General features: G+C 44.0%; 1 protein-coding gene across 1 annotated transcript in view; it reads left to right on the top strand.

Moving 5' to 3' along the window:
• ZNF704 (zinc finger protein 704) overlaps positions 1-16,546 on the top strand; it is a 54,084-nt gene that overhangs the window by 18,701 nt on the left and 18,837 nt on the right. The window contains exon 2 of the mRNA XM_026049653.1: positions 13,408-13,511. Within this exon, the coding sequence (XP_025905438.1) occupies positions 13,408-13,511 (104 nt within the window). The remainder of the gene's footprint in view (positions 1-13,407; positions 13,512-16,546) is intronic.

The following is a 16,546-nucleotide window of genomic DNA, read 5'->3' as shown; positions in this document are numbered from 1 at the left end:
GCCAACCATGCAGTTTCTTTCTTCTGTAGACAGAAGAAACGTGTTCCTTTGTGTGGGTGCAGGAGCTGTGACAGACCTAATGGGACCAACCCCCCTGGATATAAGGGCAGTTCCCCTGCTCCSGTTAGCAGGAATATCTGGATGTAAAGCTCCTGTGTGGGATGAGCTGCGCGAGAGCAGCAGCCGGAGCGCGTGGCTGGAGCGGGGCCCSTGCGCCTGCGCCCGCTCCCCCCTGCTCAGCATGCTGGATCAGCGACCCGGAGCAACCGGCACCACCCTGGGAGTTACTTAAAGACCCACAGAAGAGCCTGCTACATAAAATCAAGCACCAGGGCAAAAGCAGAGAGGGGTGAACTCCATATTTTGTTTTCACTACGTTGGTAGAAAAGGGCAGGACTGCGTTCCCAAGAGGATAAGCATATCCTTGCCTGTTGGCTCCATGGTTTTCTTTCTTCTTCCATTCCCTATTTTTTTTGTGCTTCTCATTTTAAGCAACAAAAACTAACTTGCTTTTTGGTGGAAGATGGATAATGCAGATCTAATATGTGTGTGTGTGTGTATATATACATGTATATATATAGATATATACACTGTGTGTRTATATATATATGTATATACACACACACACACACACATATATGTGTGTTTATATATATATACATACACACCCTTCTTACTTAGATTTATATATATACATACATATATACTCACACTTCTTGTTTAGGTATGTTTTAACATTGGCAAGACTGTATTATTCCACTCTGGACCTGGGTTCTCTTTGTAAGGGGAGTTCAAATATAAAGCTTGAACTGCTAGCAAAAAAAAGCATATTCTTGTATTTCTAGAAGTCAAGGATAGACTCAGCAGACTGTTTTTTATTTGTTTGGTTTTTAAATAAGCCATGAGAAAGTATCTGAGAACTAGTCTGTTTTGTCATTCAGTGTTTTCAGAAATACGAATACATTGATTATAAGTCAGTTAGGGTTTTCAAAATCCATGTTAAGAAATAATTACAAATTCTGCCTCCATCATGAAGGCAGTTCAGCTGCCTCCTGTGGCTGAAGATCCAGTCTCATTTTCTCACAATGTTCAAGCCATTTTGAAGGGGATCAGAGCAGTTGTTTAAAGTGAAGCAAATACAGTAGCTAGGAGCTCTCGCTGCGATGCTCTGCTTGGTGCTTGCCTGCCCTTGAGAGGTGGGTTGGTGTATGTACAGCCAGTACAATCGTCCTCCAAAGGGCATAACAGATTTTCCCAAAGGTTAAAATACCAGGTTGAGATTTGCTGTGCAGTTGGTGAGACYAGAATTTTATCTGTTTATAATAAATAAATACATTTGTAAATAAATCAGAATTTTATTTATTTACAAATATACAAATTTGTAAAATATTACGGGACCTTTCTGAGAGGCAGAACACTGGATAAATTTTTGACTCCATTTTGGTTTCTCTCAGAGACTTATATATATACATATATATGTGTGTGTGTGTGTATGTATATATGYATTTCCCTCAGCATACCTCTCTCTGAGATGAGGATAGGGCTAACTTCACTATTTCAAAAGCCTGAATTATTGCTCCCTGTCAGGAAGCCTCATCTGCTCTCTTTGGGTGAGCGCCATAAGCTGTGCAGCAGTGAGCAACCCAAATGAAGGGGAACAAGAGGTTAAATAGAAGTAGAGCTTGAGCTGTGCCCAGTTCATCCCTGTTTCAGATGTTGTTTGTGCATCTGGCTCAATCCCCCCAAAGCAAACAGACAATGGAACATTTCATCTGCAGCTTGGAAATACTAAAGAGGGTGCTATGGGGTGAAGTAACTCAGTACAAAGGCCAGGCTGTTTTTACTGGTATGTTCACCCAGAAAGTTGCCCGATTAGAAAATGGTCATTTCTTTCAACAGCAGCCMGTTCGAATATATTGCCACCCTCTTGCTCCTCTTCCCAGGGTGAGAAGGAGTGGCTTCTGCATACACTAGTGCAGGAATCCCCATGGAAGACAGAAGGAAAACTGAAGCAGTATAAAAATAAAAGGAAAAATTTGCTACTGGGAACAGAATTGCTACTGGATTTACTTTAACTCTTATATTCTCAATATTTCTGAGAGATGAAGAAACAACTTTTTTTTTGCCCTTTATTATTTTTTAATCTTTATGAAGATCTGCTGAAAACACAGCCAGCACATAGAGAGCTTTCTGTGGCCACAAGATGCTTCCAGGGGGAAGCCTCCCCGTTTGCCCTGGGCTAAGGCAAGCAGACTTGCAGCAAGGCAGCCCCTTCCAGCTCGTGAGCAAGCAAACCGTGAGCTGTGCTAACTTGGGTACTTGCAAAATAGTAATCACAGGCATGAAGTAGCCAGACATGCACAAGACCATTAATTTTAGCACATTTTTCTTAAAAAAACTTCAGAGGGAAAAAGATCATTTGGATGAAGGAGCAAATTTATTGCAGAAACTTCTGAAGTCCTTTGCATTCCCAGCTGGGAATTTCTCCTACAGAAAATTAATGGAAATTAAATCAGGTAGCAACTCACCACGATTGTCAGCTGATTTCTGAGTAGAGCAGATTTTTCCTCTAAAAACTACGTTCTTGTCACAGCTATAAGTGAGTTTTAAGAAGTGTTATGTAATCAATTGTTACTGCATGTTAACAAGATGTAGATCAACTTGTTAAAAATAATCTTGTCAAGTTTTATCTTGACTAAGTGATTGAAAAGATAGAATATAATTTCATAAAATAAATCCGAAGTGTGAATGTAGGGGAAAAAAAAAGTTCCCCTTTTTTTTGCATCTACTTGTTATTTAGTAGCACAGAGTTGTGGGATACTGAAACAAAATTCTCCCAACAGGGTAACATGGGAAAATGTAAGTCAGATGAAATCCTCTAGTCTGTATGTAACATTATGAAACACAGCTTGAACATGATAAATGATTTCCATCTGCTAAAGAAGTAGTGCAGACCACAGCTTTCATAGGGGTAGGTTTGCCAGTTACTTAAAAAACATGATTGAAGTATTTATCATTTGATTAATTTATGCAGCTTCACAGATTAAGCGGGAAGGAGATACTCATTTTAAAGCTTACTTTTAAGAGTTTCGTTAAAATATTGGATGTAAAAAAGCTTCTCAAAATTTGTAAACAAACAAACTGTTCTGGTCACAGAACTTAAAGTGAGGCTTGGGTTAAATTCCAGCCTTTCAGCTGGAAAAATAAACATTGGCCACAGATTTGGGAACAAAACCTATTCAGTTTACYAAAAGAAATCATGAGATAAAATAGATCTCTTCCGTGGTTGTTTCCTCCCAGCTGAATTTACATTTTAATAACCTCCAAACAGCCCAGGCTTACTGGATTATACCTGCAGCTGCCTATGCTTTCGCTGTGACTTTTTTTGTGTGGGGACCTTTAAAAGATGACAACATTCTTCAGTGACTCTTCTGTGATTTTGAATAACAATAGCTTAAAAAAATCAACTGAGAAATGACCTTCTTGAGTAATAAAGATGGAAAGAAAGTCAAAAAGATAAGGCTGTATTTATTTTTGATTACTATATTTGCATTATAAAATCTTAATTATTCACCTTGGCAATAATACTTCAGTGAAGCGTGCTAAACTTTTCTGCTTCCTCGTATAACCCAGGTGTTCTGTGGGCTAAAGTGTGAAATGAGTTTTTCTCTGCTTCTGATTTGAGAGAGCAATCGCACCGTGGGGCTGCAGCAACCGAGTGCAGCAACTTTTCCGTCTCCTTTGCTTTGGCAAAGTTGCTGCTTTGATGTTTTCTGAACGACAAGTCTTTCCAAGCTGCTGAGTTGTGTGGTAGCTGAAGAGCAGGGCTCTACACACACATGCAGCAGTATAATTTTGTTTTCTTTTGGTTTTTCTGAAATATTTTAAACCTGATGTTTTCAAGAGGCAGGGGGCTTCCACCATCAGGTGGTTCAAATGTGCTCATCTGAGCCAGAATATTGAAATAACACCTATCTGCTAAAATTCATGCCACACAGGTATTGAAATAGGCCATATACACATTAGAGCATAGCATAATGTTACAGCAGGCCTTTCTCATATCAATWTATAAATATTTATATGTGTTTTAAAGATGTAGCTTGGAGTTGGCTGTGGTGGAGGAAGTGTGAATTACAGGAGTTGGCCAAAGCAGCTTCCATGTTTTTCGTATATTTTACTGTGAGTTTGTATGAACAGTATCCTTYTGAAAATTTGTGTTTTATAAATATTCTTCTTTGGCTATGGGCTATGTATTAGGAGTGTTTTTATCTAAATATAACTAAATAGGGGRCAAACAGGTAATGGACTTGTTGGTAGCCATGACAAGGAGGCAACTTGAAACCAGCGGCGACTTCGGTCGGCCAAGTGAGGAGGTGCTGAGGCTCCCAGAGCGGCGCCGGAGGAGGAGGCCGCGGTTCCCTCCCCTTCTTCTGAGCTAGGACCTGTGCTCTGAGACCGGAGTGCCAAGATCATTAGGTCATCAAAGGTCATTAGGGGGTGGCAGGAGGGAAGAGGCAGACAGAGACAAACTGTCAAGGATGAGCCCTTGTTTTCAGCACCCGTTCAGATTTTGTGCTGAGTTTCTTTGGAAAGGTGGGAATTGGCCTATTCCTGGATTTGTAGTTCCACAGGTGAAGTGGTGTGAAGTGCAATGCCAGGCCTGCGGTGTTTCTCTAGTCTTCTTAGGGCAGGTAAGTGCCGTACGGACAGGATTCTTATTTAAAGAATAAGGAAAGCCGTTTAAGTACAAAGCCAGGATATTTGGTGAGGTTCGGGTTTCAGCTGGACATGTTTGGCCTTCCTAAGGCAAGCAGGCAAAGGCAGCAGACAATTCCCAGATGGATATGTTGCATAACAGCCTTGCGGATCCACTAATTGATTTATTATTTGTGACAGAATATCCTTTCAGTGCTGCATTTAGTACAGAGTACAGTTAGTAGATGTATGGAAATAGTCCCAATTTGAGTCTGCCCTTGAGTTTATTTTCAATGCTTAAAAATAGGGCCTGTGTTACAAAGCAAGGAAAAAGTCAGTCCTAAAGCACATGTTAGTGTTTCAGTAATATTTGTGCTCATGAAGTGTTTTTGGTGAAGGTTGTGACATTAGATACGTTTGTTTCAAATTGATGTTGTACTTTGCCTGGGATTGGGTGTAAGAATAATACCTTTTCAGCGAGTTCTGTTTGTGGATCATGTCCAAACACAAATTTATGTGACTCCACGAAATCTCCTGGCAATATAAACTCATGATTTTCTTCTTACGACAGCCCTTTCAAAGTAGAGGACAAATACGCATCTGTTGCATGGTTCATTACCTTATTTTTTATGACATTAGTATACTAAAAATTCAGTTATAAAGTTTACTGAGGAGGGTAGAAGATGGAGGAGAACAAACAAAAATAAGAGTGAACATAGAGCGATGCCCATCTGCGTTGAGTTTCTGTCCTYGCTCTCTCATGTGTGTGCATGTTTGCTTGCCCTCTGCCAAACTGAATTTTGCACATTTTCAAAGTGCTGGTAGATGTCGTGGCCAATGCAGTTACTGCAGGCCCTGCAGCAGCCTCCAGTTGTTCACTAGACCGAGTGGGTCACTTAGGTTTCCAGTCATTTTGCCCCGGGTGTTGCTTCAGGCTGCCTTAGTTGGCCAAGTTAAGAATCGCTGAGAGTGTAGCCACAATGGTCAGGGTTATAAGAAAGGTCTTTTCCTTCCCTGTAGAAAGGGAGTATTTGGGTTCATTGATGAAGCCTTCCACAGTCCCAGCAGTAGAAGGGTAGACTCCAGTGTTCAGAGGGCATCCTTTTCACTGGGAAGCTGTTGCTAATCTTCTGTAGTGCACTTAAGCTCACATGGGATTAACTACTAAAGCTTCTTCCTCTTGACTTTCTGAGCCAAGTACTTTGACATGAGGTAAAGGAATAATTTTGCAAATAGAAGATGTCACAGTTTCTTGAGATAAACTTGTGCTTATTAACAGTATGCTCTGAAGAGAAATGTGGGCCAAGACGTGCTCATCTGCTACGATTAGCTGTACAAATGCCAATAAAAGGTGTCTAATTTGGGATGGAGAATAATTCCTGCTGCCAGGGGAACCCTTTCCTGGGACAGCAAAGAACCAGACGTTCATAAACTATACTGTACTGGTACATAAGACGTACATAAGCTATACTGTCATATAGCTTATTACAGTACACAGCTTATACTGTACACTGATTCCAGTGGGATCAAGGGGGGCAGCAGGAGAGGGAGGTGACATGGGAAGGGCATTTGGCAAAACTTTTCCACCTCCAACTTTCCATTAATGTAAGGTGCCCTGGGCTTGCTAAGCCTGTATCAAAGTGTGCAAAGGAGAGAGAATAACTTCAGTAGCTTTCTTTTTTTCAAAATAATACATCAAGAATTAAGAAAATTCTAAAGCAAGTTTGTTCGATAATAATGTTGAATTGTGGGAGCACACAAATGTTCTCCAGAGAGAGTCAACTGCAGTGGTCTGGCTTCACAGGCACACAAATACAGCTAGCGTACKAGCCCAAATGCAGATTTTATCAAAAAGAGGGTTTCCATCTAACAACAAATTGGAGAAGAAGCTGTAGCACTAGAGGAGTCTGCAGGTTGTTCCCTGCAGGATTCTCCTGCTCCTTTCAGGATTCGGCATTTGTCTGGCACATAATGTGCATCATACATGTGTCATTGGTTTGATTGCTCTGTTTTGAAGTGGACTGTTTTTATGTCCTGTTTCAGCTTCTGCTGTTGCCCCGAGGGCTCTTCACCAGATATGTTTTGCTGATAAATCAGAGCTGTTTGGAAAGCAAAAATTATTAATTGGATCAGCTTTCCCAATGCATACACTAAATTGTTCATGTAATCAGGTTTATCTCCCCATGCTGAATCTGGCTTGTTTAGCTATTTGCATGTATTCAGACTGTAATTAAAAGCTGTAGACCTTGGTCCAGGCCCGTGATTGCAGCAGCGATTTGCTGCACGTGCTCCCTGCCCTGCCCCAAACACACTGAGCTGCAGGGTGCTGCATTTGGAAACCGGGGAGGGAGACCCGGGAAGGGCTCAGTCCCCTTCCCATTTGAGTGGGTTCGGAAYTCAAAATGACTCCAAGGAAGCCAGTCTAGGTTCTTTAGAAACAGTGAGAAACAGACCTTGATTAAAAAGATATTTTTTCTTTGGCAAGACTTTTCCTTCAAAGGACTCTTCTGGTGAATCTTCAGCTTCAAAGCAGCTACTACTGGGGTGGCACTGTAGTGCCCCAGAGGTTGCAGAGGGGCTCTTTGGGGTCTCTTTGCATCGGACGCAGCAGAAATCGCAGTACCCTGGGCTGGTGTCGGGACAGTGCCAGGCTCYGGGGGCCTGAGGTGGGTTTTTTTAAAAAAAAAGAAAAAAAAAGCAATAGATGATATTTTGTAAAATGCTAGTGCCTTGAATGATAAAAGCTAGGAAAGATAGGGCTCCCTGTGAAGAGTTGGTGTTCTTGTGGGTCAGAGGGAAAGTGATGGAATTGTTTGATGCGAGGAGAAACAGCAGCCTGTGGGGAACACTCCTTTATCCCGAATTGCCTTTGCGGGATGCTTCTGTTCATTCCTCTGGAAAGTAGGCATAATAGAGCAGGCTTCTCATTTGCCCTAGACCAATGCAGGGTAGATGGAAAGTGAGTTACAGCCCCACCGATGGTTCTTTAAGCTCTGCTCCCTCTCTAATAGGCAGACCAAGGAAGGTCCTTTGATTAATTGCAGCACCAAATCCATCAGCTGAGCCAGAGGGAGGTGGAGACGCTGAGGAGGGGGCYTTGATGCCTTTTGTCATCATTAGTTCAGGTATATGGCTTTTCAGTTAATTGCTAGAGCTGTGGATATCCTGAGAAACTGCAGAACAGCAGAGACGGGGCCCTTGCCCTGTCCTCAAGTCCTTGCTAGTCCTCAMGTATCAGAAGTTAGTGTGGAAAAGGTGAGAGATGTTCTGCCCACAGCGAGCGAAGGCAGAGCTTCCAGTTCATGCATCATGTTCCTGTTTTGTCCCTTGGATATCAGCCCCCCCGCTTGGGAGCCATGTAAATTGGAATGCGCCTCTAGTTCTTCAAATACAGCATGGTAGCACCACACTGATTGAATATAATCTGTGAAAAAATATTTCCTGTGGCTTTTTGCTGCACTGTAAGTTGCTTCAGCTCTTACCAGAGAGTGCTCAGGATCTCCCTGGCTGTTTACATGGATCATTCTTTATGTAATTTTTGCTTTTTCTTTGCCTAGCAGGTTAATTTTTAACAAGCAAGTAAAACAGCAATGAGCAAGGTTAGCTCATTTATTTATCTGCTCTCTGACAATGCCCTGGATTGTTACATGGTAACAAAGTATCATTTTAAATGTAAACTATTTAATGGATTAACACTATTTTGCAGCACGACTTTGTAGATCTTTGCTCAAGATGGGAGAGTGGTTTCAGTGGTTACATTAGATATATGGAGCTATTCTAGAAAACAACCACAGTCTTTTCTTGCTGATTCCTTGTTAGGATGTTGACTTTGCTGTTAGTAATCAATTGAAGAAATGTAAAATCCTTTTATTTTACCGGTAACATGTAGTGCAGAGTTAGGATTTTCTCTCCTTTGGAAATACTTATTTCCAGCACACCAGCTGTCACGATTCATTATGCTGCAGCCCATAATTTTGGTAAGYGAAGCCTCGTCATAGCATATTTGGCAGTGCTGGCTGTGCTCGGTTTGGGCACATTGTCGTGGTGTGCTTATACCTAGGCAGTCAAGGCTTCTTCAGAGGCTTCTTTAGGAGCATTTAGGAGTACAGATACGGCAGGAAAAGAGCAGGCTCAAAGTGCCAGTACTTGGTCCTGGCTGTAGCAAGGTGCTGCTTGCTCGTTTAGGCTTCCTTCCCTCACAGAAGCCGAGGGGCTTTGCGAGCCGCTGCAGTAGGTGCCCAGGGGCTGGGTGGGTGTCACGGCCCTGCCCCAGCGCAGCCGCCGCTGCAGGGTGCTGCTCTAGCCCCTGCCCGGCTGCAGCCAAGGCCGGCGCCAAGGCCGGCCTGATAAAGCCCTCGCGGCAGCTCGGAGCCCAGCCTGGCCGCTGAGCCTCTGCCACACTGATTTCAGCATCCCCCGGCCAGGAATGAGGGCTGCAGGGTAGGGAAGTAACCGAAAGGGGTGCACTTGGGTGCAGGGAAGGCGAGTTGGCAGCTCTCTGGGTTTTTCCTGTACTTGGAAAGGAGAACGTAATGTATCCTTTTGCTTAATGTCACATGCATCAAAAACCCCGTTTCATTACCACCTACTTTGCTAAAAGAAGCATCTTTCAAGCCCCTTACAAAATGCTCGAGTAAAAGTACCAGGCCTAGACCTGTAATACATATGTCCYGTATTGAATGAACTCATAGTAAGGAGTGAGAAAGTGGATTGGAGAAGATTCCCGTGACTTTTCACAAATGGGGGATTAAGAAAACTCAGCTTAACCACAAAATTGCTAATAGAGATGAATTGCCTCAAAGATTTGCACCAAAATTGCATCAAATTGGCATCAAAAGGGACTAACTCAGTTCCAGAAGGAAGCAAGGGCTGTAATGGAGTCGGCAGCTGTCTGATGAAGCGTGGCAGTTGGCAATGAGGTGTTTGATCGCTTCTCTGGCTGGCTACCAAGCACCCTCAGGGCTGTTTGGGGAGGATAGCTCAGGCTGGCCCCGTCAAGACAGACAGAAGCAAAAGGCTGTGCCTCCCCCAGARCTCATTTAGGTCCATTTGGGATCCAAGTCCAAGCGAAGGCCCCAAGGGGCTCTTGGAAACCCCAGGCGTCCTGGCGCGCTGCGACATCAGCTGCTCGGAGAGGCCCCTTCGGGGCTGCCCCCTCTGCACGCACTGGTGTTGCTGCCCTGCTGCGGTACCTGTGCAGACCCCTTGGCTAAATCAGCAGTGTGGCACAGCTAGGCAGCCTTGGCCTTGCGTTTTAGCTTCTCCTGCTCTTCTTCGGGATCTCAAATCCAGCCTTTCCACTCCTCAGAGACTGGTGGCTGAGTTGCCAGCAATGTCTTAACATTAATAAATGTTTTTTGAAAAAGTGGTAGCTTTGTCACCAAAATTAGGGAAAGGAACAAGAATGAGAGGCTCAACTATATTTATTTCAAGTTTGGCTATTAAAAAAACAACAATAAAACAACAACAACAAMAAAAAAMCAACAACAACAACAAAAGCAGCAGCTGCCCGAGCAGGACTGCGGTTCTGTGGACCTCTGCACAGCAGCACTGCGGTTAATCCTGTGGCCACACACAGAAGAGCCTTGTTGGAAGAGTGAGTGGAGTGAATGGGAGCGATTGGGTTTTCAAGCATATTGGGACCTGGTGGTGTTTTTTTCCTCATCACATCCTAATATTCCTGGTTCAATCCAGAGCAGGATAAATGGGTAGGGGCTGTCATTGTAAGGTTGCGTGGGTGGACTCGGGACAGCCAAATGCTGCTGAGAGAGGACTTCCATGCTAGATGAATAGATAACTGGAAAAACATCCAGCAGGACTGGGCTCCAGAAAACATTGTAGCTCCACATCATCCCTGAGTAAAATGGATGGATGGGCCCAAGGACCTTGCCAACCCAAGTGAAATATTACTCTACAGATGAGAGGAACTAATGGGTGGGGGCTCCAGGTATCAGCAGGCTACAGCAGATATCCAAAACCTTTTCAAGTACTCAGTCATGAGCATACAGCTGCTGTATTACATTAAAAAAAATAATGTAAAGGTGGTCCCAAGAACTAAGTSTTTGTACAGCACAGGGAAGTCTTGGTAGGCATCTGTGTGAGGCATCAAGCATGAAGTAGGTAGGCTGTGTTTCACCAGAGAGTTTGTTGTTTGTTCTGAAAGATGACAAAACTTTTGACTATAGCAGAGTTCTGGGTAACTGAGACATTCCCTCGGYTTGGAAGAGCTCACGGGTCAGCGGGTAAACTTGACACCTCAGAAGTTTTGGGCAGCTTGTGAGCATTATTACACAGCTCTGGTGAGGCCACATCTGGAGCACTGTGTCCAGTTCTGGGCTCCCCAGTGCAGCAGGGATGTGGAGCTGCTGGAGAGGGTCCAGCACAGGGCTACCAGGATGATCAGRGGCCTGGAACATCTGCCCTGTGAGCAAAGGCTGAGGGCGCTGGGTCTGTTCAGCCTGGAGAAGAGGAGGCTGAGGGGGGACCTGATCAGCGTGTATAAATACCTCAAGGGAGGCAGTGAGGAGGAGGGGGCCGGCATCTTTTCAGTGGTGGCCAGCGATAGGACTAGAGGAAATGGCCACAAGCTGAGGCACCAAAAGTTCCACAGGAACTTAAGGRAAAATTTCTTGACAGTGAGGGTGCCAGAGCCCTGGCACAGGCTGCCCAGAGAGGTTGTGGAGTCTCCTTCTYTGGAGATCTTTGAAACCCGCTTGGATGCAGCCCTGTGCCACGTGCTCTRGGTGACCCTGCGTGTGCAGGGGGTTGGACTAGATGACCTCTGAGATCCCCTCCAACCTTAAGCATTCTGTGATTCTCTGATCCTATGATTCTGTGATTATGTACTAGCCCAGCACACCCTGGTTTGAAACAGCTGAGAACAACAAGGGAGCCTCTGGAAAGGCACCGCAACCAGCCTAGCTGGCTCRTCTTGATGACTTAGAGAACGTTTTATTTAGGAGAAACATGAGGTAGCTGTTCTCATTTTGAGATATAATGAAGACCTCTACTTAGTCACTTAAATCAGGTTCCTAAGAAGGAACAAATGAAAGTCTAGAAGCACTGCACAATAATAAAAAAAAATATACACAGATGCACAATAACAAAAATGGCCCTTTTGTAAGAACAGATATAACTTGGTCCCTAATAAAGAAGACAGCCTTGTGTAGTCAGGTGAACAAATGCTTAAGGGAAGCTCTCTGTCTTGATTCCACATTCCTRAAAGGATGGAAGGGAAAAGTCTGCTAGACTTGATGGGTTTAGATGTTTCTTTGATACACATTCACTTATCAGAAGCTGTACCTTTTACTGTGAATCTGCCAGGGGGAGAGCTGCATCACTTCCTTTTCCCAGATGTTATATAGAGAAATGTTTTTACAGACCCCCGAAATTCTTCATTGTCAGGAAAAAGAAGGTAACTCCTTGACCAGTGGATCACGGAAACCTGTTTTCCTGAGACARCCTTTCTCTCCACATCCTCACCTCCTTCTCAGAAAAATTTCCCTGCCTTCCTGTTCCTCATTATCCCTTCCTCCTTTTCCTCAGGGAAGAGATGCCATGAGCTGTGGTGCTCCAGAGGCTCTTATGGAGAGGCCAGTGTCTGTGACTACTCCTGGCTGTGCACGCGTCTCTTGACTTCAGTGCAGCGCACTGAAATGATCCCTGGCCTCTGCCTGCCTCCTGATTTGCCCAGAACCTGTTGAGTTTAACTGYGAGCATCAAAGCAGTGACTTAGGGTTGATTCACAAAGATGAGTGAACTAACGTAGCCTTTTGCTCTCTTCCTTCTGCCCGCTCCCTGCATTTGCTTTTCTCACAGCTCAGACGCTCAATATTGAACCTTTAATGAGCTGATTCGGCCCATTAAACCATCAAAAACTTGTTCTTTCTTAACGCTACAGTAGTTTACTGCCAATTTAATAAGCTGAATTTGCCACAGAGTGTGTGAATAATGCCTGACTTAGCCCAAGGATCGCAAGGGGAGAGGTGCCCGGGGCTGGGTGAAAGGAGGTCAGAGCCCACCCTGCACAGCAGCAGCACCTTGTTGGCTCAGGTCGTCTCGTGACATCTTGCCCCTTGATTGTGGCTGGTTGTAGCATCAAGATAAATGTTTAAAATGAATGTCCACTGAAGATGAAGTAAACGTGATTTTTCTGTGTGTGGACTTCAAATAATTGATCTATAATCTGATTAGGGAACACACAGTAGTCTTTCAGAGAGAGTACAGGGAGATTAATAATATTAAGCAGAAGCAACAAATAAAATATGATCCCTGAGTTCTAGCTCCTTGTTCTTCCTCAGAGAGGAAGTGTCAGAGAATAGTGTCTGTTAAGATTGTTCCTAGTCATCTCACCTAGTTCTACATCTCTGTGTCTTCATCCAGAAAGAAACCCTCAAACACCCACTTAGCTTTAAGCACATGAATAGCTAAAATTCCAAGATGAGGAGGTGTGTGAAGGTAATAGAGGGTCACAGGAATCCTGACAACTTTATGTGAAGACCTGTTCTCTTTTTCTGGTGTTTTTCCCATCTACACTGAGCTGATTTCCTTACAATTCACAATACACTCAGGCTGGCTGAAGGCCAAGTAGTTCAGGACACCGCTAGCGAACTTTGGTTACTGCCATCTTAGGGTTTAGTCTGTTGTGAAAAGCGGTAAATAAAAATTAAAAATTGCTAATGTGCCTCCTGCCTCCCATTCACTGTGTTTCAGAAAATCTTCAGAAGAACTGGACATGGATAAAGTAACAGCAGCCATGGTACTAACCAGTTTATCCACCAGCCCTTTGGTTCGCAGCCCTCCTGTCCGACCCAATGGTAAGAGAGGAATGCATGGGCAGGGGCTGTGGAAGGGAACGGGATTGGGTTATACTAGGAAACTGAAGACTTTGGAACAGAGGACATGAGATAAAGAGGAAGAATCTAAAGTCTTTAGCTCTGCAGACTCCAGGACTGGTAGAAATTCGAATGGAAAAGAAAATCATGGTGACCTGTTGGCCTCGGTGACTAGGAGCATTGGCAGTGGCAGTGCAGCTGTGAGCAGTTGTCCTCCGGCAGTGGCTCCTACCTGCTGTGGTGGTGCTGAGATCTGGCCTGCCCCAGTAGCGTTCTTTGTGGCACTGTTGGCAGAAATGAGAGCAAAGCTCTTCAGAGACTGCAGAGCTGCTCCGGATTATGAAGTGGTGGGTGCTCCTCTCGGGGATGAAGTATGGGAATGGGGAATTGGCTCTCTAGAGGATCCYCTGATGCCACCGCAACGCTCCCTTTCCAGCGCATGTGCCTTTGCATGTCTGTAGCAAGTTCAGCAGCAGTGCTCGTCCCCACGCCRTGGAGAGGAGGTCAGAGAGAGCCCAGGGAGAGCCCTAGGCCGGGYGGCCACGCGCTGCGGCCCGCGGCAGCGGCCGCCCCTCCGCACAGGAGCAAGCGCCAAGCGGCCCTGGGGGCTTCCTCTGGGCACTGCCCTGATGGGCGGCCGGCAGGGAACTTAGTATAGAAACGAGTCTAAAATGAGTCGTACTAATGAAGCTGTTGAGAAAATGTAATTAGTTTGTGTAAGCTTGGCTGCAGTAAAAAGACATCTTAAAATTGTTACATTTTAAGGAATAATTGAAAGTCGTATGTCTCGGGGCTGTTCACATAACTGGCTTTTCTTTCTCRTTTGCTGCTGCTAAATAGATCATAAGTGCTTTGCAACAGTAAATAATAGGAGCACTGCAAGGTTGTTTACTGATCACGAATTAATAGGGAAGTAGACCTTGCAATTTTTAATGCAGTTGGGATGATCCTTTGGCTGATGTGTGAATTAGAAAAGAATCTGTACTATGAGTCATGCCCCAGCTTCAGAGATTTTTGAAAAACAGAGATTTTTGAAAAACCAAATATTATAAGCTAGAAAAACCTGCAGGATATCACTTGTGCCTCACAGAAAAGCYCTGGGCAATCCCTGATGAGAGATCCTCCCAATGACTTGTTCTGCCTCAGGACTGGAGGTTATCGGGGCCCTGGGAAGGTCAGTGAAAGAAAGAAGACAAATGGGCACTCAGCTGCTCTCACTTTGCTTTCCCAGCAGGGCCTGCAGGTAACTGCTGTGGGACAAGGCGCCATCAGTCACCTTAAAGTGTTTRTAGACAAGAGTTGTCAGGAACCTCAGTGCACGTTAGCTGGAGCTGTTGGTTGGGAGGATCTCCCAGAGAAGCCCTTTCCAATTGCTTATAGGTGTTTGATATTTCTTCATGCAGTTGGAGAGCTGCTTCACCTAGATGGCTTGCATATATCCTGAATCTGAAAAAGGAATTCACATATTTGCAGTAGTCTCACACAAAATATTGGAAAATATGCCCAAGGACAGCTTTGTGAATATCCTAGTTTTGCCTTAGTTAGATCTTATTAAAGACTTTCTTAAAGAGTGACATCTGGTTATTTAGAACTCAGTTGGTTTCACCGAGCTAGGTTTTTCACGGTTATCCAAGATACAAGTTCGGTGACGTAGAATTTTTTGTAGAACTCTATATCCTTTTCCAAAAAAAAAAAAAAAAAGGCAGTTGGAGCACTGTAAGTAAGGGAACAAATATTTAAAGGCAATACGGAAGTTGGCCTAGCAATAAAAAATTAATGTTAAAGCCACTTATGGTGCTGTGAAAGTCAGATTCCGAACTTGGCCGGCATTACTGGATTTGATTTCCCATGCAGACTGGTTCAGAATTTGGCCCTGTTTTCCCTGCAGCTCTGTAGTGTTTGGTCTGGTTCTCTCTCACGCAACTCCAGCAACGTGAAAAGAGCCCAGAATAAGAGTAAGTTACATTTATTTGTATTTTAAGCTCCTTTACACTGCCAGATTTGTTAATGAAAACCAGTGTTTGTTTTCTTCCTGTTGTCAGCTTTGTCCTRCCTTTTTTATATTACTTTAAATTGATTTAAATCTCTTTCTCAGCAAGGTGAAGAGAAGCTGTAAACTTGAAGAATACAAATACCACCATAAATTTGTCAAAAACAGTTTTAAAGAGTACTGATTCCTTTGTTTYTCTGAACAAACAGGAATTTTAAACTGCGCTAAGTCCACAAGTTGATGCCAGATGTGCTTCCTAACTTTGGCATGAGACTCAAGTACAAATGCTTGAAAACCAGAAACCGCCTCAATTACAGCTGTGTGAAACTCTGCAGGGCTGCGGTCAGGAACCAAAACATCACATTTTCATATATTAATTTATTAGCTCTAAGAAACTTAAAGGTTGTTTCTCAGTTAGGAATTTTGGTGGATGTTGTTGGTCAGTTCCAGGAGTTTGCACGGAGTTCTGTTCTGGGAGAAGGGAATGATTATGCTGAAGAGCTTTGTCCAAAACCAACCAAATGGGGGATAAAAAGTTACTCATTGCATTGGTTGTGGGTTGGGCTTTTGGTAGCAGATGGCGGAAATCACTTTCTTGCGGGTGTTACTGAACAAGCTTGTTTGCAAGGCTCTGAGAAGGAATGAAGGAGGGACTTCTGTAGAACCCTTAAATGCAGGCAATGACTTGCAAAGACTCTTGTCTTGCACTTAAATAACTTTTCACTAACAAAATAAATACAATAACAAAATAAATCCTTGCCAACTACAAGGCCAGGTATTGCACAAACCATTAAACATTTACAGTGTCAGTTAGAACAACATTGGGGGCCTGAGTTCTGGAGAAACCTACCCACACCATCCCCATGTGCATGCCCAAGCCGTGGGAGCACCTCAATCCCTTTAGTCACTGGCAAGAGCGGCATTCTGGTGCCCACCACCTGAGGACCTCAGGACATGCCRTGTCAAACCACAAACCTGAAGCTTTGTGGTATCCAAGGTGAAGCTCTAGCTGTGGTTCTGTAACCAG

This window comes from Nothoprocta perdicaria, unplaced genomic scaffold (genome assembly GCF_003342845.1).
Source record: "Nothoprocta perdicaria isolate Ctin4 unplaced genomic scaffold, notPer1 scaffold_60, whole genome shotgun sequence".
Lineage (NCBI taxonomy): Eukaryota > Metazoa > Chordata > Aves > Tinamiformes > Tinamidae > Nothoprocta > Nothoprocta perdicaria.
Note: the sequence above shows the minus strand (reverse complement) of the source record. Positions and strands in the feature narration are given on the sequence as shown.